The 25,780-nt window shown below is 18.2% G+C and overlaps 6 protein-coding genes across 12 annotated transcripts; 4 read left to right on the forward strand and 2 right to left on the reverse strand.

Moving 5' to 3' along the window:
- The first annotated feature begins 1,090 nt into the window (after positions 1-1,090).
- LOC108003788 (uncharacterized) lies at positions 1,091-7,988 on the forward strand. Its single transcript, XM_017066296.2, is given in 4 exon segments — positions 1,091-1,354; positions 1,584-1,914; positions 4,741-5,283; positions 6,529-7,988. Coding segments are annotated over 4 exon segments (1,707 nt in total). The 5' UTR covers positions 1,091-1,219; the 3' UTR covers positions 7,227-7,988.
- A 1,591-nt stretch (positions 7,989-9,579) lies between these two features.
- LOC108003751 (dehydrogenase/reductase SDR family member 4-like) lies at positions 9,580-13,570 on the forward strand. The gene is made up of 5 exons (XM_062080015.1): positions 9,580-11,607; positions 12,213-12,390; positions 12,523-12,747; positions 12,896-13,030; positions 13,109-13,570. The coding sequence occupies exons 1-5, from the start codon at positions 11,486-11,488 to the stop codon at positions 13,274-13,276; spliced, it is 828 nt and encodes a 275-aa protein (XP_061935999.1). The 5' UTR covers positions 9,580-11,485; the 3' UTR covers positions 13,277-13,570.
- A 404-nt stretch (positions 13,571-13,974) lies between these two features.
- On the forward strand, positions 13,975-14,762 carry LOC133666738 (bublin coiled-coil protein). Its single transcript, XM_062080016.1, has 3 exons — positions 13,975-14,137; positions 14,338-14,486; positions 14,561-14,762. The coding sequence occupies exons 1-3, from the start codon at positions 14,029-14,031 to the stop codon at positions 14,591-14,593; spliced, it is 291 nt and encodes a 96-aa protein (XP_061936000.1). The 5' UTR covers positions 13,975-14,028; the 3' UTR covers positions 14,594-14,762.
- Positions 14,448-21,780, forward strand: LOC108003780 (kinesin-associated protein 3). Of its 6 annotated transcripts, XM_062080010.1 has the most exons (18): positions 14,448-14,515; positions 16,639-16,840; positions 17,043-17,160; positions 17,227-17,395; positions 17,469-17,672; positions 17,781-17,917; positions 18,081-18,402; positions 18,467-18,645; positions 18,721-18,990; positions 19,059-19,277; positions 19,350-19,515; positions 19,585-19,710; positions 19,770-19,874; positions 19,987-20,072; positions 20,157-20,337; positions 20,428-20,518; positions 20,622-20,775; positions 20,958-21,780. In XM_062080010.1, exons 2-17 carry the CDS (start codon positions 16,815-16,817, stop codon positions 20,758-20,760), a joined length of 2,538 nt encoding a protein of 845 aa, XP_061935994.1. In that variant the 5' UTR covers positions 14,448-14,515; positions 16,639-16,814; the 3' UTR covers positions 20,761-20,775; positions 20,958-21,780. The 6 variants fall into 6 exon arrangements, with proteins under 6 accessions (XP_061935994.1, XP_061935995.1, XP_016921766.1 ...); XM_062080011.1 differs by lacking the exon at positions 14,448-14,515 and having other exon boundaries at positions 16,642-16,840; positions 20,452-20,518; XM_017066277.3 differs by lacking the exon at positions 14,448-14,515 and having other exon boundaries at positions 16,642-16,840; positions 19,990-20,072.
- Positions 19,350-25,643, reverse strand: LOC108003781 (ribonuclease P protein subunit p40). Of its 2 annotated transcripts, XM_062080013.1 has the most exons (6): positions 25,388-25,643; positions 25,146-25,290; positions 24,815-24,979; positions 22,821-22,946; positions 22,560-22,743; positions 19,350-22,445 (listed from the first exon to the last, which is right to left on the reverse strand). In XM_062080013.1, the coding sequence occupies exons 1-6, from the start codon at positions 25,505-25,507 to the stop codon at positions 22,103-22,105; spliced, it is 1,083 nt and encodes a 360-aa protein (XP_061935997.1). In that variant the 5' UTR covers positions 25,508-25,643; the 3' UTR covers positions 19,350-22,102. The 2 variants fall into 2 exon arrangements, with proteins under 2 accessions (XP_061935997.1, XP_061935998.1); XM_062080014.1 differs by lacking the exon at positions 22,821-22,946.
- LOC133665604 (uncharacterized) lies at positions 23,022-24,815 on the reverse strand. Its single transcript, XM_062080012.1, has one exon. It carries the CDS (start codon positions 24,780-24,782, stop codon positions 23,220-23,222), a length of 1,563 nt encoding a protein of 520 aa, XP_061935996.1. The 5' UTR covers positions 24,783-24,815; the 3' UTR covers positions 23,022-23,219.
- Positions 25,644-25,780: the final 137 nt, after the last annotated feature.

Genomic DNA, 25,780 nt, shown 5'->3' on the forward strand with positions numbered 1-25,780 from the left:
TTATAGAATCTTGATTATCAGAATTCTTATTAATAGAATATTTGACAAAACTTTTAATTAATAAAATGTTCGATTACTTGAACTGTTTATATTATAAGAAATAAGAATGTCTCCTTCTAAGAATTATTTCGACTACGCTTCTTTTTTCTTTTTTTCTCTGATATAATCTATAATCTGATTCTTCATTTATTCATATGATAGATTTTTGAGTTATTAAAATTTATAGATTATAATGATATTTATATTGTTCATGTACATATATTAAAATCGTATCGTTTTATTATAAAATTTGAAATTATAAATAGATTATAACATGATAACATGGTAACAAATTTTTAATTAAATTAATTAATGATATATAATTTATAAATTAATTATCTATGATATAAAATAAAAAGTGTACTGAAATTCATCAAGTAAATATTATTTACCATCAAAAAATGTTATTTATCAATGATATACATATACGTTTAAATGCAATATTTAAATGATATGTAAGATCATATAAAATAGAAATAATGAAAAAAATTATTAAATTTGATTCAGAATTTATTTATTATTAATATCTATTTTTTATTTATTATTAATATAGATCTTTAATATAGATTCAATTTATCAATTGTTATATTTTGCTTCTGAAATCTATATTTATATTTTATTTTATTTATATTTATCTATATTTTACTATATTTTTATAAATTAAGATTAATATTTAAATTATATTTTGGATGAAATATATAAAGAATTCAAAAGATTCAAAAGAATTTAGAATCAATCGATATAAAATTTCGAGATAGTAATGAAAATTATATATTAAATTTTCTATATAGATATTATTGATGACGCATCATTTTTATAAAAATTGTCAAATATATAAAAATATCTCAATATCTAAGATGTTCTATATTCAATTTTCAATTGCTTTCATGAAAAATCATCTCTTAAATACAATCTCCTAAATGTAGTAAAAATGTTTAAAAATTAAAATTTTCTTAAAAATGTCGATAAGTATGAAAATATCGATATATCAATTCTGATTTTTCAATTATGTTCAGTCTCTATCAATGTTTTATAGTCAATGGTATTACGATAATAAAATAAATACGTATAAATACGTGTATATACATATATATATATATATATATGGTGTACGTGTGTGTGTGTGCATATATAAATATTCAATTGAATTTAAATTTCTAGTGTTTTATATGAATTTAACATGTCTGATCATTACGTTGGAAAAGGTTATACTCCTTTACCGCAAAATATAAGCAATACTGATACTGAAGATGAAGAAGATTGTTTGGCACAACCAAGTGAAATTCCAAAAGATCATGTTGATAATACGCAATTGGTATAATGAAATTCATTTTTTTTTTTTACTAATAAATCAGAAATATAACTAAATAAAAAATAAAATAAGATAAGAATCGATATATTTGAATATTTTTATCTTTATTAGTATATTTTTAATAACCATAATTTTATTAACATAGAATGAAAAGATTACAAATTTTATAAATAATATAAAATATGAATTAAAAATTAAAAATATATAATAAAAATTCACATAAAAATTGTAGCAATCAACTGTTATCCTTGAAAATGGAGTATATTATCCACTGGATGAAACACGGAATTTAGAAAATCGTATAAAAAATGGAGAAAATATGTTGAAATATTATAGAGATGATATACCAATAATGGTTATTGAAGGCAATAATCAAAATGATTTATGGAAAAGACATAATATGTCTCTTTTATGACGATTGTGTTTGGTTGCTTCTATATTATTATGTGTCATAACAATAATTATATTTCTATATGTTTTACCATGTGATAATTCAATGGTATGTCCTTCAGTAAATGATCCTCAATCATCTATATCTTGGGATAGAACTTTACAAGGAATAGGTAAGTTGTATAAGTAAAAAATTTTTATATTAAATAAAGACCTAGTCTAATGATATTAAATTTAATTAGATTTTGATAAATTTATTATAAATACAATATTGTTCTAATTTTTTTTTAAGTTTTAGTTTATCATTAAAACAAGATTAAAACAGAGAAATTTTAAAAAATATATTTTTGTTAATTTTATTTAATCTGATATGAATGGAAAAAATCTTTAAAAAAAATCTTTAAAATAAATAATCTCTATTAAAATAAAGATAAATAATATAAATAATATTAACAATTTTTACACATATAATCTACAAATGTAATCTAATCTAAATTTAGTTATATTTCATTGCATTTCCATATTATCAAAATATATTGCTATTTATTTATTCATTGGCATTTTTAGTTTTTAGATAACAGATACAGATTCGTTAAAAGAATACATATTTGCAAACATATAAAATCTCTGAAATCATAAATCACAATTTTTTTTTATTTTATAAAAATTAGTAAAAATATGCAATTTTATTAAATTCTCTTGATTAAAATACATATTTAAAGTTTTAATTCAACATGTTTTTTTCATTAATTTTTATAAAATTCTAATTAAAAAAATATAATTAATACTTTATGTAATTATATTATATAAAAAAAATAAAAATATATAACACAAATTATATTCTTTTATTTATATGATATAAATTTTATTATCAATAATCGTATTTGATTATAAAAATTTATATGAGAATATTTTTATATTTTATAAATATAACCATGAAATAAGAATTGAATAGAGATTTTTTTGCATTTATTAAATATTATAAATATTTTATTACTTTCTTATTTTAACATTACCAATTATGGATATTTATTAATTTTATATTTATTAATTTATGGATATTTTATATAATTGATAAATAAACATTAATTAATATTAAAGAAAATTTAATATAATAATAATAACTATTTTTATTAATATTAAAATTAAATTAATATTATTAATATTATTAATATTAATTTAATAGTATTAAAATAATTAAATTGAAAAATTATTATTATATATTCTTATTATATATTCTTATAAAAATGTTGATATTTAATTATAGAGAAAATTTCATATACTTTTGATGATTTAAAATATTGTAAATTTTGAAGATTTGAATATTATATAAGATTTTATATTGTAAATTTTGAAGATTTGAATGTTATATAAGATTTTGAACAACTTTTTTCTATATATAACTGCTATTCAGCTTTAGTTTTCAAAATGTTTGCAAAAAATGATTGTTACTATACATTGAATTTTGCTTATATATTTATATTGTCTATATGTATATATAACAATATGCATTAACATATGATAATTTATATAGAGTATTTTATTTTAATATTTTATTTTATTTTCTATTTAATTTGTTATATTTTAATTTACTCAGACTAATTTTTTTTTTTACTTTACCAGTTTCATCAATGTGCTAATTTTCTTGTTATTAATCATTTCATATTTTCTTATATTTCCTATAATATTTTATCTCATGTAAAATATATATATATATGATAATAATATATCAAGTTTAGATAATTTCTCTGGAATATACAATAATATAGATTCCATATTTTACAAGAATACAATAAATAAAATGATCTAAAAATGGAAACAATTTGCAATGGAATTGTATTGAATTGTCTAAATTTAATATAGAAATTAATATTTAATAAGAAATTTAATATTTAGCCTATTTCCTTCATACTTCACAAAAGTATATATTCACTAATAAGGAAATTCGGAAGAATTGCATGTAGTTTGCGAATTATTAGTTGAGCTTATTCTAATTAAACTATGCAAATTATTTAAAAAAATATTTTATTATATAAAATATTTATTATATATTTATTATATATTCCAAAATTTATTATATATTTCATGAAAAACATTTTATGATGACTATCAGATTTATCTAGATAAAGGCAATTTTAAGATTTCAAAATGTTTTTTGCATTTTTATATGGAATTATGTTTTTATTATTTAAAAATTATAATCTATTCTAAGACAAATTCATTTAATTAAAATTAATTCAATTAATTAAAAAATAATTAACTTAATTATTTATATTAATCTTTGAAGAATATTTACTTATTACTAATATTCATAGTTATTTAAATTTTTATTTATATATAGTTTTTTTCCTCATTGAGATTTTTTTTATTGAAGTCATTGATATAGTGCATAATACGATTTATTGATATCTATATATATATATATATATTTTACATAAAATATCTATTATTAGAATTACTATTTATGTTATCAGTATTTAAAATTTTTTTTGTAGCTACATAAACTAAAAAATTTTTTGAGAAGATTGACATTTCTAATAATATAAAAGCTCGCATAAGGAATCTGCCAATAAATTAATTGTGATACTTTTTGAAAGAATGGAACTATCATTTAGGAACAAACTAAATTATTGCATCAATGTACAAATTTTTTTCAAATATAAAATAAGATTGCTTGATTATTCTATATTTTATTTTTGCGATTCCAAAAGATATTGTCACACATAACATATAAATTCAATATAGTAATAATATTTTATTTTTTGCAAATACCTCGAAAATTATGTGATAATTTAATGCATAACAAAAATTTTATTTTATATTTTCATATGTAAAATTAATTAATTAACTAATTAGTTTATCTTTTATTATAACATATTTTTAAAAAAAGAGATTTTCCTTTTCTATTATAGAGATAATTATTCTAATGTTAAATTGTTTTTAATGTTATTCTAAAAAGTTAATAAAGTAATAATTAATGCATGATTACATATTTTCAGAATTACATGGTCCTATTTCCATTATACATGGAAATCCATCAAATCTTATATTCCTGGTTCGTGGACAACAATATAAAGGAAATAATACAAATAATAATCAAGGTCAGATATCAGCAGAAGGAGGAGGAATAATGTCAATGCAAGGAAATAGTGGTTTACCATTATGGTTGGTTTCTTTAAAACGACTACCTACTGAAATTGATTGTATTTCAGTCGATACAGATCGATCTGGAAAACCAGACTGTATAGTAGTTGGAAATCAAGGCCTTTTGGCTAGTATTGAACCTATTGCAGGAACTATACATTGGAGTTCAAATATTCATACATTTGAAAAACTACCTTTAATTTTATCAGATGTTGATTCAGATACAGTAGAAGATTTTTTAAGTATAGAAATAGCAACGAAAAATAATCTTGTTCTTTTATCTGGTGCAACTGGTCATCTTTTAGGACGATATTCACCCAAAAATTGTTCATCTATTGATATAAACAATCATTTTAACGATACTATATCTTATATTTGTTATAATAATAATGGAAAAAGTAAGTATAAATTTAATTATGAATGTAAAATACAAATATAATTTAATTATCAAAATTTAAATATTAAAAATGAAAATTATTAAAAATATTATTATATTTTGTTTATAAATTTAAATCAATTATTATAGATATTTCTTTGTTAATTGTTAATCAATTGTAAGATAAAAAAATTAATATATTAAAAATATATTATTAAAATTATTAGAAATATTAATATATTCCAAAGTACATGGAATATAATTGTATACACATATATGTATATTGTACAATTATGTGTAATTCTATTTGTGAAAATAATTTAAAAATTATTCAATTTTTATTTATTTTTCAATTAAACCTTCATTTTCAAATAAATCAAGTTTGATAATTTTTTAAATTTAATTGATTGGCTAATTCTCAATTAGATACAAATGAATATGTGATTATTCTATGTGTAAAGAAGTATAGAATAAAATTTTATTGTTTATATTTTTATGAATTCGAGATTAAATATTTATGATCAAAGAATCATATAAATGATAAATTTCTAAATTCAATTTTCTCAAAAATTAATTTTTAAAAAAAAATTTTTTTTCATAATAAATATGATATTTTGTATTTTTGGCTTTATATTGATGTAATGTTAAATAAATTTAATAACTCTTAAATTATGACCTTCAATAATTTTGAATTTAAAAATAAGAAATCTTATAATAAATTGTTTTATTTATATTTCGAATTAGCTGAATGAAATGTTACAAATTATACTACCCTAATTATATATGATATTATTATTAATATACTACTATTAATTATAAATAATTTCACACAGAATTTTATTGTATTTGGACATAACACAATCATTAATAATCATCAATAATTTGGTATAAATTAAATAATTTACCATAATATTATTTCTCTTTATTGATTTCATATTTCTAAATTCAAAATTATTTCAAGAATATAGTATGAAGAGTTGAATTTATTTGAATGTTACAACAATGTGAAATCAAAAATTTATAGTAATATATAAAAAATGAAAATTTGATTTTTTATTGAAAAAAATATTCGTAAAAATTAAAATATATATATTAAAAATTTAATAAATTTAAAGATTAACTTTTATTTATTTTCTTATCAGATTATTAATTCATATAAAATCATGATCATAAATATAATAAAAAATTTTACATTTTATTTTAAATAAAGTAATGATTAATAATTAAAATTTTATTTTAAATTTATTTTATTTTTTATTTTATACAGATATGATTAAAACTATGACTATTAAAGGATTATTACATATTATGAAATTATCAGAATATAAAAAAAAATTGATAATGAAATCAACAATGACATTTCGAAGATTTAAGACTTTAAAATTCAATGAGGAGAATAAATGGAATCCTACACCATATCACTATTTATCTATTGAAAATAAAGGATTATGTCCAGGAGAATTTTGTAAAGCTACTGTAAATCTAACATTGCAAAAACATGGAAATCAACCAATAATAATATGGGATCACATTAATCCTAATTCTTTTGTTTCAAAACCAGCTTTCTTGGTTATGTCTGGAAAACCTTATACTTCAGGATTTGCCATTAAGTTTTGGCAATGGATTAATTCAACATCTGAACGTATAGAAAAAGTATCTATTGTTACAGAAAGAAGATTAATAGAAAGAGTATTAATAGTTTTTGTAAATTATACTGATGTTCAAATTAGAAATGCCAGTCAAACTGATATTATTCAATTATGTCAAAATGCAGATTGCCAACCAAATTTAAGTTTACGTACTCGTTTTAGTTCAATTAAAATTGATTGTATTGATGAAGATGGATTTCCAGAATTAATAACATATTGGTCTTCATATGATATAGAAGCAACAAAGATACTAACATCAAAAGTGCAAGTTGTAAAATTAAATTCACTTGTAAATTTGCCACATACAAATGTTTAATTTCTGAATTATCTAGTGCTTATTATTTTAGAAATAGCTGAAAATCATTTACAAAAACTGATTCTTCAATTCTATGATATAAAAATATTAATAAAGATTTTAATAAATTTAAATAATATAAATATTTCAAAAAACATAAACATTATTATATAAATATTTCATTAATATATTTAAATATAATATAATAGCATTATAATAGCATTACAATAGATTAATAAATTATCTGGCTATAGATTTATTATAACTAGTCAACACTTGATAATATTGTAGTAATGAATAAATGCCTAAATATATACATATATATATTTAAAATAATTACATACATTGTGTAAATGTGTGTACGCGAGTGAATGAATAATAATTTTTATTTGAATGAATAATGAACAATTACTGTTATAATTGTTAATATTCATATTTTAAAACAATTCTTTTGTCTCTAATGGTGCCTTGTGAAAACTGTATAAAAAAATTATAAATAAATATAAAATTTGCAAAGTAATTAGATATTATTAAAAAAAACATTAAAAGTTTTCTATGATTAACAAAATTTTAAAACATATAGCAAAGTTTCTTTCCTAATACTATTTAAAAATTATTTAAAAATGTATAGGAAAAAATCATTTTATTTAAATTTATTTAATATTAAATTTATATGAATTTTTTAATAAAAAAAATTAATTTTTTGCAGTTATAAATATTATTATAAATTATAAGTATAGTGTTATAAATTATAAATAATAAATAAAAATCTCATACTAGTCATATGTACTTATTTATTATTTCAAATCATATTATTATTTCTTAATTTATTATTAATTTGACGTTTTATTTTCGTTGTAAATTTACTAAAATTTAATAAAAATTGCATTAATTTCTAACTTTAATTTGTGTAATATTATTTATAAAAATATTTAGATATTAACATGTACTTAATTTTAACAATATATATATTAATTATAGAAGAAATATATATATAAATTATTTAATTATTTAATTATATAATTATAAAAATTTAAATTTGTTTCTTTCAATAGAATATTTTATTGTATTTTACAAATATGAGGTTATTTTTATTTAACTAATTTGTAATAATAAAATAATATTATTAATATTATATAATATTAAAAATTAAATAAAATCTGAACTATTTTTAACATCATAAAAATATTCCGACATTTTAAAAATTTATAATAAAATAATTAACGAAAATTAAATATTGATTTTGATACGTTCTTCACATTTTTTTGTTTTGTACAATATTTTATATAATCTATTATCTATTAAAAATTATGTTCTATTAACAATATTCAATATTTTAATCCTATTTTAGATGGAATTTATAAATATATCCCAAAAATATGAAAATATATTTTTCATATTTATATTTATATTTCATATAATTTCAAGCAACATTTTTCTTCGCAAAAGCTTACTTTCGTTATGGTTCCGTTAACAAGTTATTAATAAAAATTAATAGCTCAATTACGGAACGCGTAACCTCGAGTTGCGACGGTTGCCTATGTATTATTAACCGCATACAAACAAATCCTAGAAACATATATGAAAAAAGTATATTGAGATATAATTATATAATTGCATATATATATATATATATATATATATATATATATATATATATATATATATATATATATATATTCAAAATAAAAGATCTTTCCCAAAGAAACACGAAATAATAATAGGAGGATTGGTAAATTGTTAGTAGGGATCACGAAGAAATGATAGTAAAAAAAATATAAAGTCTAAAAGCGAAGATTATTTGAAATATGTTTTTAATTAAAATGAAATATAAAACAATATAAATCGAATTAATTTTTGATAATCAAATTTCTATAGTTATTAATAATATTATCTATAGTTATTAATAAAATTATTAATAATTTGCTAATTAATTAAAAATACTATTTGTGGTTGATAAAAGAACTTTTAAAGAAAGATAATTTATATTTAAATTTTATAAATTTTAAGTAATATCTTTAATTAAAAGTGTAATCATGTATGTATACAGTAAAAAAAATCTATAATAGATTGTGTAATAGTAATCTGATTTATATTACGTTTGGATTAATCGAAAGAATTTCAATACTCATTGATTAGATAAAAATAAAATAAAAATTATAAAAAATTAGCTTTTTTTATTATATAATTTTTTTTTCACTCGTGGCATCTTCGAGTTTTAACCATCGTTATCATTGTTTGATGTGTTATGTTTTCATTAATGAATCTTAATGAATTAAGCTCTCTTCTTCTTTACCAAGTTTAATGACCTTCAAATATATTGTTGCTAAGCCAATGATACAACGATATCAGTTTTAATATCTATATGATGTCGCGCTTATAATCTATTTATATATAATATATCTATATATCTATTTATACATAAAAAAATATTATATGGAGTTAGTATCCAAAGTATATAATAGAAATATATATTAAATGTAAATTAATATCACTATATTTAATATGTATTCATACAAACTTAGACATTTCTCTTTCAGATTCGCAAAATACAAACAAAATACAAAATAATTCTTAAATAACTAAAATGATAACAATAGATACTAAGTGCGAGACATATTTTAAGTACTGATATACAAATGATGATATCTAGTACAAATGATGTACATTCTGCTATAGATATATACAAAATAGTATATATATAGGCGAAATTCAATATATATAATATAATTAAATATCATTAAAATATAATTAAAAGTCATATTTTTTGTAAATATTTTAAAACTAAGACTGATTGATAATTATGTACAAAAAAGAAATCAAAATGATTTCATAATATATTTCAAAATAAAATGAATGAAGAAAAAGCTATTCGTAGATTGATTAACAATATATTTTTAATTTATAAATTAAATAAATGTATAGATATATACTATGCAAATATTTTTTTTGCAAATTCATTCTAAATAAATAAAATTAATTCCTATATCTTCTTTTAAAAATTTATATATTTTTCAATATTTTATATTATAATTTGCGAACTATAAGAAATAAAGAAAAGATTTTTAAATATAAATTATTTCTTTTGATGAGGAACCTCGTTTAATAAAAGATTTATCAATATTCATCAAATGTAATTAGAAAAAAATTTTACAATTTTTAATATAAAAACATTGAATTTTTTTATATAAAAACATAATCAATAAATTAATTTATTCAAAAAACTTAATCAAAATCAATTTTAATAATTATGAAATAGTATAAAAAATTTTGTTTTATTACAAATATAAATATATTTATAAAAATATAAAAATAATATATGCGAATATGCATTAACTCAAAATTTCTGAATTTTTTAATTTCAAATATTTACAAAAATATTTATTATAACTTTGTCAACGAATTATTAATAAAAATATGGAATGCGAAATCTAATCAAGTTGCGATAGTAGCGTTGATTGAGCAATAAATAAGTTTAAATATATATTGAAATAATATTTAATAAATTAGTAAAGTAAAATTTAAGTAAATTTAAGTATCAAAGAAAGTACGTTGAATATTTATTTATTTATTTATATATTTATAATATTATAATTTATTATTGTAACATAATTCGATATAATTTTTATCGATAAAAAAATATTTATTATATTCAAATATATCTCCTATACATTTTTTAAAATTTCAAAATTTTTTAAATTTTCGATTTGAGAATTTTTTCTTTTAATCAATACTATTAATAATATTACTATTAATAGTATTACAAAAATTAATAAATATTTAAAAGTAAAATATTTAAAATTCCATGCTTCTTAATTTCATTAGTTTGGAAGAAATTCACAATAAAAAATATATTATATTGTTGACAGATGGAATGCGGATTTTATTAAATTTAATGAAATGAAACAATCTATGCGAACAAAAATATAACGACTCACATACATATTTATAATAAGTTGAATTCATATCTATAATTAGTGCTTATTTATTATTATTTATCAAATTTGAATAAAACGACTACTTATATTCTCCTACCAGGCTTTGTAATATTATCAAGTTTTTATATATTCAATTCATATTTATATAACATATTTATATAACATATTTATATAACATATTTATATAACATATATAACATTCCTTCGCAGCAAATTTATATCAGGTGCACAACAATCTGTATTCATTTCTTCAAACAAATTTATAGATATTTATTGTAGTTATTTATAGTTATTTTTTAATATTTTATATTAATTATAATTACTTTAAAATATTTTATTATAATGCTACGTTCTTCATTAAATCGAACTTACCAACAAATTAATCGTAATTTAGGAAATAATACAAGAATAAAATGTAAACGTCTAGAAGAAAAAGTAGCAATTGTTACGGCATCAACAAGCGGGTAAAATAATATTTATTTTTATTTAAAAAAATTAAATATAATTAAATATAAAAATTTTACATTTTTATTATAAAAATTATATATTCTAATTTTTTTTATTAAATTAATCGAAAAAATATATTATAATTTAATATATTGTTATATGCAATATTATTATACATATGAAATACTTCTAAAGGATCGATTTTAAACATAAAAGATCACATATAAAATTTTTTTTGTTAAGTTATAAACTATTTAATTTTGATTACTTGTCAGTATGAATATCTAATCAAGATTCTTAAAAAATAAGCTTAAAGACAATGTAAATAATATATTATTAAAATTTCATTTTAGAAATATGAAATAAAAATTAAATTTTTACACATTAGTTTATATATTTATTCGATTTTTAAAATCAATCCTTCAAAGATATTGAAAATTAATAAAAATTAATAAAAGCTATATATATTGAATTATATATTTTGATCATATCTTTTTAAGTTAAATATCTTTAAAATCATAAAATAAACAAATGTTGTATGAAATAAAGTTTATTTTATATAATTTAATAATTAAATTATTTAATAAATTATTTTTAATAATTATTTTTATTTTCATTGTAGTATTGGTCTTGCAATAGCAAAACGTTTAGCTGAAGAAGGTGCTAAAGTAGTAATTAGTAGCCGTAAAGAATCAAATGTACAACAAGCTTTAAAACAACTTAAGTCTAAAGGTTTAAATGTTTATGGTACTATATGTCATGTTGGCAAAAATGAAGATAGGAAATCTCTTCTTGAAAAAGTAAATTTACTTATTTAAATATTTAAATTTTATATTAATACTTTCATAATTTTATATTCTACTTTTTTGTAAAATTTAATAATAATATTTTAGATTATATAATTTATTAATTATACAATAATAATATTCTAGACTATACAAGAATTTGGTGGTTTAGATATTTTAATATTAAGTGCTGGCACAAATCCAAATCCATGTAATCTTTTTGATACATCAGAATTATTGTGGGATAAAATTTTTGATATCAATCTTAAAAGTACATTTCTCCTAATGAAAGATTCTTTACCATTTTTGAGAAAGAGTAAATCAGCATCAATAACACTTTTATCTTCAATAGCAGCATATTCACCATTGGAAGTAAGTAACTATACTATATATAAACATAATACATCTCTTATCTTATATAATTTCTTATTTTACATTAATACAATATAATCATTTTTATATATAATAAATTATTATACATATAAAATATTATTTATTTATATAAAAATTAATATTAAAGTTGCTAGGTGCATATGCCATTAGCAAAACAGCATTATTAGGACTTACACAAATGGCTTCCGTAACTCTTGTATCAGAAGGAATTAGAGTCAATTGCATAGCTCCTGGTATTATAAATACTAAATTTTCACAAATAGTATGTATATTCATATTTTTTTCTATAAATAGTTTATTATTCAATAATATTAATATACTTGTATAATATACTTCATAGCTTCGTGAAGGTGAATTACAAAAAATACTATTATCAAAAATACCAATGCAAAAATATGGTAATGTAAATGATGTAGCAGGAATTGCTGCATTTTTAGCAAGTGATGATGCTTTATATATTAGTGGTGAAACTATTATTGCTGCTGGTGGATTGACATGTAGACTTTAAGTATGTTTTATATTGTTTGATATATCATAAAAATTACATTATTTGATAAAGATAATATTATTTGAAATTACAAATTAATTATAAGCTACGAAATATATATTAATATTTTTAATAAAATTTTGTAATTTAAATATAATATAATATAATATATATATATATATATATATATATATATATATATATATATATATATATATATAATATGTAATATAATATATATATTGATATGTATTATAAATATAAAAGATAACTAAAATGTAAATTAGAAAATATATTATCGTAATATAATTTTTATATTTTATATTTTATAATTTATAAATATAATATATTTTATAATATAATTACAATAAAGAATTATTATAATAAAAAAAATGAAATTATTTATTTAAATTAGAATTATAATGATTATAAAATCATTATATTATATTAATCTAATAAGATTTAAATATATTTATATTATTATTTATACACATAATTGAAATTCTATTTATCTATTTCGAGAATCATTTTTTTACAAAATAAATACAAATAAAGTAAAAAATAGAATATACTTACATGATCTTATTTTCTGTTTTTTATTTAATGAAATGAATTCATTAAATCAAAAAAATTGATTAAAAAATATTCCATGAAAAAAATTTAATAAAAATAATTGATAAAAAAGAAGTTATTAAAATATCATGATTTTATAATTTTTGGTTCACTCTATATGATACATATCGAACGAAAATGGTAGTTATTGGCTATTGGTAATGGCAGATAAAAATATGGTTCAAAACGCAGTAAAACCAAAAGAAAATCATGAAGGTGATGAAAATGGATGGGAAAATGAAGAAAATGACGAAAATTGCAATGATGCTGGTAAATGAAATATTTTTATATAAAAAAATATATAACATAGAAAATGTTTTATTTTATTAAACACTTTAATTTTTTTTTGTACATTTTTAATATATTTATTTTATATCTTTTATATTATATTATATTTTTATATTTAAAAAATTATATATAAATATAATTTTATTAATTAAAATATAAATATTTTAATGTCATAATTTTAGAATTTGAAGCTATAAATGCTCAACTAGATCAGCTTAATTCAGTGTTGGATAACCTCGAACAAAAAAATGACGATATTCGTGCAGAATTGATTCAATTACTACAATCTAATCGTGAAGCAAGAAAACAATTTCAAGAATTTCAGGATTCTGTAAAACCAAATTTATAATATTTGAACGGGTATATAATTTATACTCTATTCACATATTAAAAAATTTTTTTCAGATAATATATTCAGATAATAATAATATATTGTAAATATATTAAATAATAAAACAATATAATAGTACATATATATTGTACAGTATATTACAATATATTACAGTAAAATGTGCCAATATCTAAAAATGGAACATTCCTATTAAAATTTATATATGTAAATTCTCTTTATGTTCTTTATAAAATATACATTAATATTTATTATGTATATATGATATTGTATATATAATATATAATTTAAATTATATATTTATTATAATTTAATTATATTATCAATAGAATTCTATAAAAATTTTTGAATCAAAATTTTGAATTAGAAATATATTAGATTCATTTGACCAAATATATAATAATAATAATAAATATATAATTATAAATGATGAAGTAAAATCTCATATTTTATTAATTCAATTAATTTATTTAATTCAATATTAGCATGATATATATTAGCATATTATTTTTAGCATTTTATTATTTTAATAATATCACATCAAAATTGCATAATACACATAATGTAAGAAATTTTTTTTTTTTAATATTCATACTTAATATCATTTTTAAATTTATATTGAATATAAATTTATCTATTTTTTATTTGATCTATTTTTCATAAAAAACATTCAATTATATTATTGGTATATATATTATTTTTGTTATTAAAAACATATATTTTTTATCAATATAAAATTCTGTTTAGAACATAACATTTTCTTATGTTAATAAATTAAAGGTATGAAAGAAAAATAAATAAAAATAAAAAGAAAGAATATTACCTATTTTTTCTTAAAATGTAAAACTTTTATGTTATCAATAAATTTAGAATATATTTTTATAGCTAATGCTATATTTGTTAATGAATCTAGAATTAGAATATTCTGTTACAATTTTATTTAAAACATATGTTCTTCTATGTCTATATGTTTGTTTATATCTACATTTGTATCGTATACATATCCAAATCCATCAATATCATGATATTAATTTTAAATTAAAATCTTTTTTAACATTTTAAATACAAAATAAAATTGTATTTTAAAAAAATAAAAAATATAAAAAATTTAATATTTTATTAAATTTAAATATTTAAATTTAAACTTAAAAAATTAAAATATATTTATTGTATTAGAAACATATAAAGATTTTTTTCTATAAACATCTAAATATATTTTTATTGTTTACAGTCATGTTATTAACATAAATAATTATTTTAATTTGAATTCTTTTTTATTTATAAACAATTACATTACAATAATTAACATTATTAATATCAATAAATTACATCAACGTCATAATTAATAATAAAAAATCTATTTTCTGTCATTTTAACTTAAATTATTATTTTATAGAACTTATTAATTTATTATTATATAATTTACTGATGTACTAATTATTTTTATATATATTATATCAAATATTATTCTATATTAAATTATATTATAGGTTATTATACATATATATAATTTTTTTATATAAAAAAATTTAAATAAAAAAATGAATTATTCTCAATTATATTTAATAATTGAATAATATTAAAATTTATTAATACATTTTAATTAATATGTTTTAATTAGTATTAATTAGAATAATTATATATATAAAATAATAAAAAGATATAGAGATTATAAAGATTATTATTATTCATATGTTTCATCATACAAATCTGAAATGTTTTAATTTATTATAAACTTACGAAATATAGAATTATAAATAATTGTACATAAATTTACATTATTATAAATATAAACGAATATATCAGTATTATGTGTGTTTATTATACATATATATATATATATATAATTATATTAAAGTTTTATAAAGTTCTATATTAAAATTCTTAAGATATTATATTAAAATATTAAAATAATGCAAATACATAAATAGTTTAAATTGTAACTTTGAAGGAGATAAATTTTAATTATTAAAGTTATATTAATTTTTTAATTCTAAATTAAATAAATTATATTAACAACAAGTAGATTAACAACAGTAGATTAACAACATTAGTAAATATTGATAATATTTTTAATGTTCTTAATAACTAATAAATATTAAGTATAGATTTTGAAAATATTAAACTGCGACAGATGGCGCTATTTTAAACCAAAAAAATATGGTATAAGAAAGAGGAATAATAGGGCGACGAACATTCTAAACAACTATAAATGGTAATTATAGTTGATATTTTTTTTTATGAAGATGAAATAATTATTAATAAATTGGCAAGACAATATCATAATACAATATTAAATAAGATATTAAAATGGATGAGGCAAAGTTTTTAAAACGGTAGGCATTTTATTATGTCATTATCTTATTAATTATTTATTATAATTTATAGCTATTTTAATAATCTATTCTAATATTCTAATATTTTAATATTAAAATAAATTTCATATATTTAAATTTTTGTTTATTTATGCTTATAATATTTTATATCTTCTTCTTAACTAATAATAAATAATTTAATAAATAAATTTTTTGTTTTTAGAAAAGTAAGATCTGGTACTTTGGATGTACATCCAACAGAAAAAGCTTTAGTAGTAAACTATGATGTTGAAGCATTAATTTTGGGTGAATTAGGAGATCCAATGTTAGGTGATCGTAAAGTAAGATTTATTTTGATAATCATTATTGATTACTACACTGATAGTATAAATAAAATCTGTTTATAGGAATGTCAAAAAATAATTCGACTAAAAAGTTTAAATGCAGATACGAATGTATCACTTTTAGCTAAAGAAGTGATAGAAAAATGTTCTTTAATACATGAATCAAAACTTCGTGAAGTAGAACAATTGATTTATTATCTTCAAAATCGTAAAACAAGTGATAGTTGTACAAGTAAATAATATAAATGTAGAATTATTTTGAATATATTAATTGTTTCTTTCAGTATGTATAGATTTTATTTTAGGCAATGATAATACTCAACCTTTAAGACCAACATCATCAAATTCAATATCTACGGATAATGGTGAAATAGAACGTGCTGTTATTAGTAATGTTGATAATTATATTGAACTGTTATATGAAGAAATACCAGGCAAAATTAAAGGTTCATCACTAATTTTACAATTAGCAAGAGTACCTGATAATCTTCATGAGCTAACAAAAAATGGTAAATAAATATTATTATATAATACATAATAGGATATTGATTATTTATTTATATTATTATTTATATTATTTATTTTATTATAAATAATTAATATTTAATTTTTTTTAGAATCTTTATTGAGTGCTTTAGCCAGAGTTTTAAGAGAAGATTGGAGACGTAGCATAGAATTATCTACAAATATTATATATATTTTTTTTTGTTTTTCAACATATAGTCAATTTCACAATATTGTTCTTGAATATAGAGTAAGTATTATAAAATTAAATAAAATAAATAAAATCGAGAAAAAATTTTGAACATATAATATATAATATTAATATAATATTATAATATATAATAATTAATATTAATATAATATATATAATAATTAATTATCATATATATAGTAATAAATTATTTTACATTTAGATTGGATCTTTATGTATGGATATAATCGATTTTGAATTATGTCGATATGATCAATGGAAAGAAGATATGGAAAAACGTAAACGTCATTTTGAAAATACTACAGGATTAACATTTTTTTCGAGTGGAAATGATAATTGTGACAAGAAAATAAAAATTGCTGATGATATTTGGAATACAGATGATCCTTTAGATTATGAAATTAAAAAAAGATCCAATGAAATAACTATTACTGAAAATGATGTAAAAAAATTAAAAGAAGAATTTGAAAAAAATAGAAAAAAATTTAAAAGTTTAATAAAAAAACAAGAGCAATTATTACGAGGTTGGTAATTTTATATTTTTTTCTTATTAATATTTTAATTATTATATAAAAATTTATGTTATAGTTGCATTTTATTTATTATTAAATATTGCTGAAAATATGGAAGTTGAAAGAAAAATGCGCAAGAAAAACGTAATTGGAATGCTCATCAAAACATTAGACAGAACAAATATTGATCTATTAATACTTGTCATTGCATTTCTAAAAAAATTATCAATATTTCGTGAGAATAAAGATCTCATGGTGAAGTTTCCAATCTAAAACATATAAAAAATACATATATATATATTTATTTATAACTTATATATGGTTTTTTAGGCTGAGGAAAGTATAATTGAAAAGATACCAAGACTTCTTCAAAGTAATAATGTAGATCTTATTCTTAGTACATTAAAATTATTATTTAATCTTTCTTTTGATGCAAAGCTTAGAGCTAAAATGATAAGAGTTGGATTATTACCGAAATTAATTAAATTACTTGGTCAAAGTGATATCAAAAATAAAACAATTATTTTGGGTTTATTATATCATGCTAGTATGGATGACAAAGTAAAAACTATGTTTATGAATACAGAATGCATCCAAATGGTAAATATTTATAATTTACATGAATAATATATAATGTTTAAATGTTAAAACGATTAAATATTTTCAAGATAACAAATATGATTGTAAATTCTGAAGATGACCAACCAAAATTAGAATTAATAGCACTTGGTATAAATTTGGCAATTAATAGTAAAAATGCACAACTTATGATAGAAAGTAATCGTTTGCAAGGTCTTATAAAAAAAGCATTTCGAACTCAAGATCCTTTAATAATGAAAATGATTCGAAATATTTCTCAACATGATTTAGCAAAAGAAAATTTTGTTGTAAGTAATTAATTAAAATAATATATAAAATTATTTTTTTAATAAAAATATTAGAGTTTTAATTGTTGTTAGGAATTTGTGGGTGATTTTGCTATGGCTTTAAATCAATCAGATTCTCAAGATTTTGTGCTTGAAGTTATAGGTGTACTAGGCAATTTAGAATTACATGATTTGGATTATTCACAAATACTTCATCGATGTGATTTAATACCATGGATACGTAATAATCTTGTTCCAGGTTAAACATTTTTATTATATTTAGATACAAAATTTATTTTCTTTATACACAATTCTTTTTTATCTAAAGGTAAAGCACCAGACGATTTAGTACTTGAAATTGTAATATTTTTGGGTACTGCAGCATTTGACGAAGACTGTGCACGTTTATTATGCAAAGCTGATATATTGCTTTCTCTTATTGAACTTCTTAAAGGTTTGTATATTATAAGAAATATTAATATTGTCTTCTAATAATTTCAATAATTTTTGTAGCAAAACAAGAAGATGATGAAATAGTTTTACAAATAATTTATATTTTTTATCAAATATCTAAACATGATTCAACAAGAGATTATTTAATACGCGAGACTGGTAATGGTAATAATCAATCTTTATGCTTTATTAGTAAAATATAATGTTTCTAAAATGCATAAAAAATGAAAAAATTTTTTCATATTTTATGTTTTTAAAATATTTTTGTTATTTACAGAAGCACCTGGATATCTAATAGATCTTATGCATGATAAAAATGCAGCAATTAGAAAAGTATGTGATGCATGTTTAGATGTAATAGCTGTAAGTATATTTTTAAAATAATCTTATTTATAATTATTTTACATTATTATAGATAATAAATAAATTTATTTTATAAATTTCTAGATATGTGATAAAAATTGGGCAGCTCGCATAAAAGTAGAAAAATTTAGATCACATAATCAGCAATGGTTGGAAATGGTAGAATCTATAACAAATGATAATCATTTATTACCAGAAGAAGATGATAATCTTTCACCATTTATAAATAATGATCTTTTAAAACATACAATGCTCTTTCCTTCTGGTAAATTATTTTTACATTATTATATTTATTTTATTTTACATATCTCATCCAAAAAATGACCTGAAATCTTGCTAATTATAAATTTAATAGGCAATGTAACATCATTTAATATAGATGATCGATTTTCTGTCATGAAAAATTCTTCAGAATCTTCTGAAAATCAAAGTCGTCCAGTTAGTAGGTAAGTTTTATATCTATTATTCGAAAATTATTAATATTAATAATAATACCAAATCAAATAATAATATTATTAACAATATTTTATTTTACTACATATATTTTAGATATAAAGATTTTGATGATATAGGTGAATTTATGGCACGTTCTAAGTCTCGTATGTCTATTTGTTCTGGTATTGATGATCTTTATTATAATTCCAAAGTTAAATTTCCAGAATCAGACAGTTCACATGTATTAATATAAAAGTTAATATGAAAGGTATTTAGATATATAAATATAATATTATATAGAATTATAATTGTATATAATTTATATGTAAAAATATATTAAAATATAATATCTATTATCATAATTATTTATTGATAAAATTTTATTATTTTAATAAAGCAAGTTTTAAATATTAATATAATAATTTAATTTAATTAAGTTTTTTATTTTAGGTAATGCACTATGCACGATTAGGACAGGAAAATTAATGCATGTAGTAATTTTTACATAATTTATTATATATATTTATCTATGGAAAAGAAATTAGAAAGCTTTAAAATATGTGTATGCGATAAATTAATTTGATCTTACAATATTTTTTTTATAAATTAATTTAATTGACATATATAAAAATTTCGTTTAAACTAATTTTTGTAGTCTTATTAAATAGTTAATATAGTTAATAGTATAATATATATAATACATATACAAAATGATAAAAAAGAAGATTTATAATTTTTAAGATAGATATAATTTTTAGATAGATTCATCAAATAAAAAAACAAGTTCTAAGAAACATGAATTAATAAATTAATATTTTAAAGTTATTAAATAATTTTTATTTTTATTAAAGTGAGTAATTTATTTATTGTTAGAGTAATTTTTTGATGCGAAAATGTCAAGTATGTATAAAACTGAAGGAAGTCAATAAAAAAATTTCTGCAACTAGAAAAAATAATAAGACGATTCATTATTTATAGGCAGCTAATTTTTCGAAACAAGTTGCTTTAATTAAAGAAAAAATTATTTATAATTTTGAAAATATTAATTTTTCAATCTATATATATTTATATATATACTAGAATTTTTACTTTATTTTATTTAATAAAAGTTATGAATCCTCTTTTTTTTATCATTATATTATATTAAATTTATATGTAATTTTAATATATAACAATAGTTTTAGTATAATATAATACTACATTAAAAAATGTTTCTTATAGCATTATAGTATTTAATAACAAAAAATTAATAAACAGCAAAAAAAAAATAAAATCTATAGTCAAGTTAATAATTTATATATAAAAATTTATTTTATATTAGTTTATAAAATTAAATTTTTATTCATTTTACTATTATTATACATTCCTTTATTTTAAATTTTTAAGTATCGAATTGATGTAAAGTAATATTATGTTTAATTATGTCTTATAAAGTAAAAAATATATTATATTATATTTTTATGCATTTTTCATTTTATATATCTTAATTATATATTAATAATTATATGTATATTTATAAATTATAATTAAATTATATTTTACTTTTTTTTATAAAATTGACTAATATTTATCATCAATTATAATAAAATTTATAATTATTGAAAGATTCTTGGTTTATTATTCGAACTTAAATTTTTATAAATAATAGAATGAGCAGCTGGTCTAAATACAATAGTGTAACTATTATCACCATCAGTATAAAATGTATGTTCTTTTAGATCCCAACTAACAGGACTATCTAGAAATCCTTGAACATGTAAAGCAGTCCACGGTAAAGTATTTTTTGTTGATATATATTCATTCATAGCATTATATAAATTTTTTATCTGATTTCTTGTGAAAAAACCAGTCCATTGTAAATATTGTACTTGACCAACATTCATAGATGGAAGTGGACATTTATATGTATTTACATAATCATTTTCTATATTATTTTTTCTTAAAAAAAAGGAAAAATTCAAATTATTATTATTATTATATTACAAGATTAAATTATTATATTATATTAACAATTAAGTTATTATGTAGATTTATATTTGTTATCATACATACAAATCACCACATATACTAAAAACTCCAAGCCATTCAAAAAATTTATCAGTATCAGATTCATTGGAAATTATTGGTATTGATAAAGAATATTCAGTTCTTTGTAAAAAAACTTGTTGACAAAGAAATACACTATATTTACGTTTGTGAAACCATGCTGCCACAGATGATGGGCACACATTTTCTTCTAAAAATATATAAATAAAATAAAATTTTATAAAAATAAATAAGATAAAAAATAATAAAAAAAAATAATAAATTTACCTGATGGATTCCATGAAATAATTATATTGAATTTTTTATCAAAGTGTTTCTTCAATGATGTTTGAACATGTTCATAATTTTTCTTACCAGATGTAAAATTTTCAGATTTCAAATCAATTATTGTGACTTTTGATTTATGTTACCAATAAAAAAAATAAAAAAAATATATATATAAAAAGTATTAATAAGTTTAAATCTAAATTATTAAAAATTATAATCAATATTTTTTTTATTAAAAATTAATAAATATATTAAATACATATCAATATTATTCATAATTTTTACATAATTATATATCATTTTATTTGCTTTAGTTATATAATATATATTTTCGTAAAAATTGTATATGTATGTATATATATATATATATATAAAATATATTATTTTTACTTAAGTTTATTATGCAAAAGATAAACTCGGACTTGTATCCAAATTTATATTAGTATTTTTTAACTCTTTTCTAAAATTGTTTAATTCTATAGGAGATATTCCTTGCCAATTTTCTAATTCTGATAGACGATATAAATTATCACAATAATGCATTAATAACTGTATAGTATTCATTGATAAATCATGGCTATATAATATTTTGAGCTCTTCTAATTTACACATTGAATTTTGTGAAAATATCTTTCTTATTGTTTCATCTCCAATACCAGTTGATGAACCCAACTGAATAAATTTAATGTTTTTACAATGAGAAAGTAAAAACTCTAGATGCATATTTGTACATTCTACAACACATTTGATTCTTTCTAAATATTGAAATGGCGGGGTTGTAAATTGTGGATATATTGGTACTTGCTCTAAGAATTCACAATTGTAAAAAACTAGATTTTTTATATCTGGACAATATTGACTTATAGATATAAGTGCATTTAAGTCAATTCCATCTACATGTTCCAAATGTAGACTTGTAATTGTAGTACCTTTTATTTCTAATAGTGTTTTTATTCCGTGAATATAGAAATCACAAGATAAAAGTTTTAATTCTTTTAAATAATTCAGAGCAGCTAAGATTGTAAAATCCATAATTCTATCATCACATAATATACAAAGACTTGTTATATATGGACACATATCAATTAAAAGATATAAATATTCCATATTGAAATTTCGACTTTCAAATATTCTTATATAAAAAGAAGTTGTAATATCTTTTTGACGAATATGTTCTAAAACATATCCAAATTCATCACATCTACCAATATCTTCAATATTTAAATGTTTTAGGAAAAGATTTGCATAACCAGATATAGTCATAGAAGTTTTACATAATTTAATTTGTTTTAAATATTTGCATGACAATAAAGACTGAACACTGCGTTCTGTTACTGATCTAGATGCAGTTACATCTAACTTTTGTAATTTTTTACAGTTTTGAGCTAAAGCTGCTATAATATTATCTGTGCAATCAAAACATAAGATAAAACATATTAAATTTGGCATAGCAGTTACGCCATTAATAATAATTTTTTCAATATCAGATGTTCTCCAACCTGCTGATCCTGAACCTAAATCTAAAACTTCGAGTCCAATCATATCAGGTAATTTAGTATAAAGAATATGGCGCATAATCTTAGGCCAAACAGAAAATTCAATTTTTTTTAAATGTGTATCTATAACTACTTCTGTTAAATGAAGAACAACTGTCATTTCTGACAAAAAAGTTGTAGTTAAAGCATAATCATTATATGTACTTTTAGTTTCTTTAATTAAATTAACAACAGCAGTTAATACTGTTCTAAACATTTTATCATATAAATGTTGAGGAACATTATAACTTAATAAATGTTTCATAAATTTTAACATTGATTGTAATTTAATATGTCCATACATTGGATTAGTTTTAGAAATCATATAAATATATTTTATCAAGTATTTACCAAAAGCAATTACAAATTCTCCAATAGAATATAATGCTAGATCCACTAGCGTATGTACCTGATTCTTTCTTGGCATTTTGAGGCATTATTTTTTCTCTTAGAACTTACCATAACGTGTATGCATTTTACGGTCGAAAAAAGAAACTTTGCCTTCTAATCCCAATTTTTGAAAATCTTCTGTTAATAATGATAATATTAAATGTCCAGATGGAGTAATAGCAACTGAATTATCTAAATCTATATTATTTTCTATAGTTAAAAGTGTTAGTTCTCCTAAAAAAATATATTTATTAATATTTATAAAAATATATATAATATGATACATTTTATATATTATTTCTCTTAAATAATATTTTAAAGAAAAAATATATTTTTTTTAATTAAATTTAATTCTTAAATAATCAATAAATATAAAAAAATATTAATATATATCACTTACCTTTCTTCACGAATGCTTCTATAAATTCTTTATTTATTAATTCAGATACATTTAAATTATTAATTCGATAATAATCACTATCTTCAAAAATACAAGTTCGCAATTCATTTGGAATTCTAATTGTATCAGGAAGTATCAAGGATATCTGGCATAAAACCAATAATTGTAAATTATTACGTAAAACTTTCTTAAAGCATTATCTACATGAAATTAAAATTATTTAAAATTAATTCTTTACATACAGAATGGTTAAAATAATGTGACTTGATTATGTTCGGTATATCATTTTTCTTGAAATCTTTTTCTTCAATCGAAAAATAATGTTGAGGTGGTTTGAAATTCCATATTTCTGGATTAAGCATTTTAATGAACGTTATTTAAAAATATATAAATATCTTTATTATATAAATATATAAATATCGTTATATAAATATCTTTATTCTTATAAGTTTCTTATGTATGTTCTCATAACGTATCATACAACATATAATGCTATGATATGATTGACTATATAGATGTAATACTATTAACTGTATATATATTGCATATATTTTATTTTTCTAATTGGTATATATAAGATGCATAATAATTAAATTATATTAATTATTATATAAATTAAATTATATAATTATAAT

The sequence above is a fragment of the Apis cerana genome, linkage group LG10 (assembly GCF_029169275.1).
Source record: "Apis cerana isolate GH-2021 linkage group LG10, AcerK_1.0, whole genome shotgun sequence".
Lineage (NCBI taxonomy): Eukaryota > Metazoa > Arthropoda > Insecta > Hymenoptera > Apidae > Apis > Apis cerana.

What these genes read in the sequence shown, in the direction of transcription:
- LOC108003751 (XM_062080015.1), top strand. Translation starts at nt 11,486, where the DNA reads ATGCTACGTTCTTCATTAAATCGAACTTACCAACAAATTAATCGTAAT. An exon ending in GGAAATCTCTTCTTGAAAAA is followed by an intron (nt 12,391 to 12,522) that starts GTAAATTTACTT and finishes ATAATATTCTAG; the next exon opens with ACTATACAAGAATTTGGTGG. An exon ending in ATACTAAATTTTCACAAATA is followed by an intron (nt 13,031 to 13,108) that starts GTATGTATATTC and finishes TATACTTCATAG; the next exon opens with CTTCGTGAAGGTGAATTACA.
- LOC133666738 (XM_062080016.1), top strand. Translation starts at nt 14,029, where the DNA reads ATGGCAGATAAAAATATGGTTCAAAACGCAGTAAAACCAAAAGAAAAT. An exon ending in CGAAAATTGCAATGATGCTG is followed by an intron (nt 14,138 to 14,337) that starts GTAAATGAAATA and finishes TCATAATTTTAG; the next exon opens with AATTTGAAGCTATAAATGCT. An exon ending in TTCAAGAATTTCAGGATTCT is followed by an intron (nt 14,487 to 14,560) that starts GTAAAACCAAAT and finishes AATTTTTTTCAG; the next exon opens with ATAATATATTCAGATAATAA.
- LOC108003780 (XM_062080010.1), top strand. Translation starts at nt 16,815, where the DNA reads ATGGATGAGGCAAAGTTTTTAAAACG. An exon ending in GTGAGAATAAAGATCTCATG is followed by an intron (nt 18,646 to 18,720) that starts GTGAAGTTTCCA and finishes ATGGTTTTTTAG; the next exon opens with GCTGAGGAAAGTATAATTGA. An exon ending in CATGTTTAGATGTAATAGCT is followed by an intron (nt 20,073 to 20,156) that starts GTAAGTATATTT and finishes ATAAATTTCTAG; the next exon opens with ATATGTGATAAAAATTGGGC.
- LOC133665604 (XM_062080012.1), bottom strand. Translation starts at nt 24,782, where the DNA reads ATGCCAAGAAAGAATCAGGTACATACGCTAGTGGATCTAGCATTATAT.
- LOC108003781 (XM_062080013.1), bottom strand. Translation starts at nt 25,507, where the DNA reads ATGCTTAATCCAGAAATATGGAATTTCAAACCACCTCAACATTATTTT. An exon ending in CACATTATTTTAACCATTCT is followed by an intron (nt 25,291 to 25,387) that starts GTATGTAAAGAA and finishes GTTTTATGCCAG; the next exon opens with ATATCCTTGATACTTCCTGA. An exon ending in AGAAGCATTCGTGAAGAAAG is followed by an intron (nt 24,980 to 25,145) that starts GTAAGTGATATA and finishes ATATTTTTTTAG; the next exon opens with GAGAACTAACACTTTTAACT.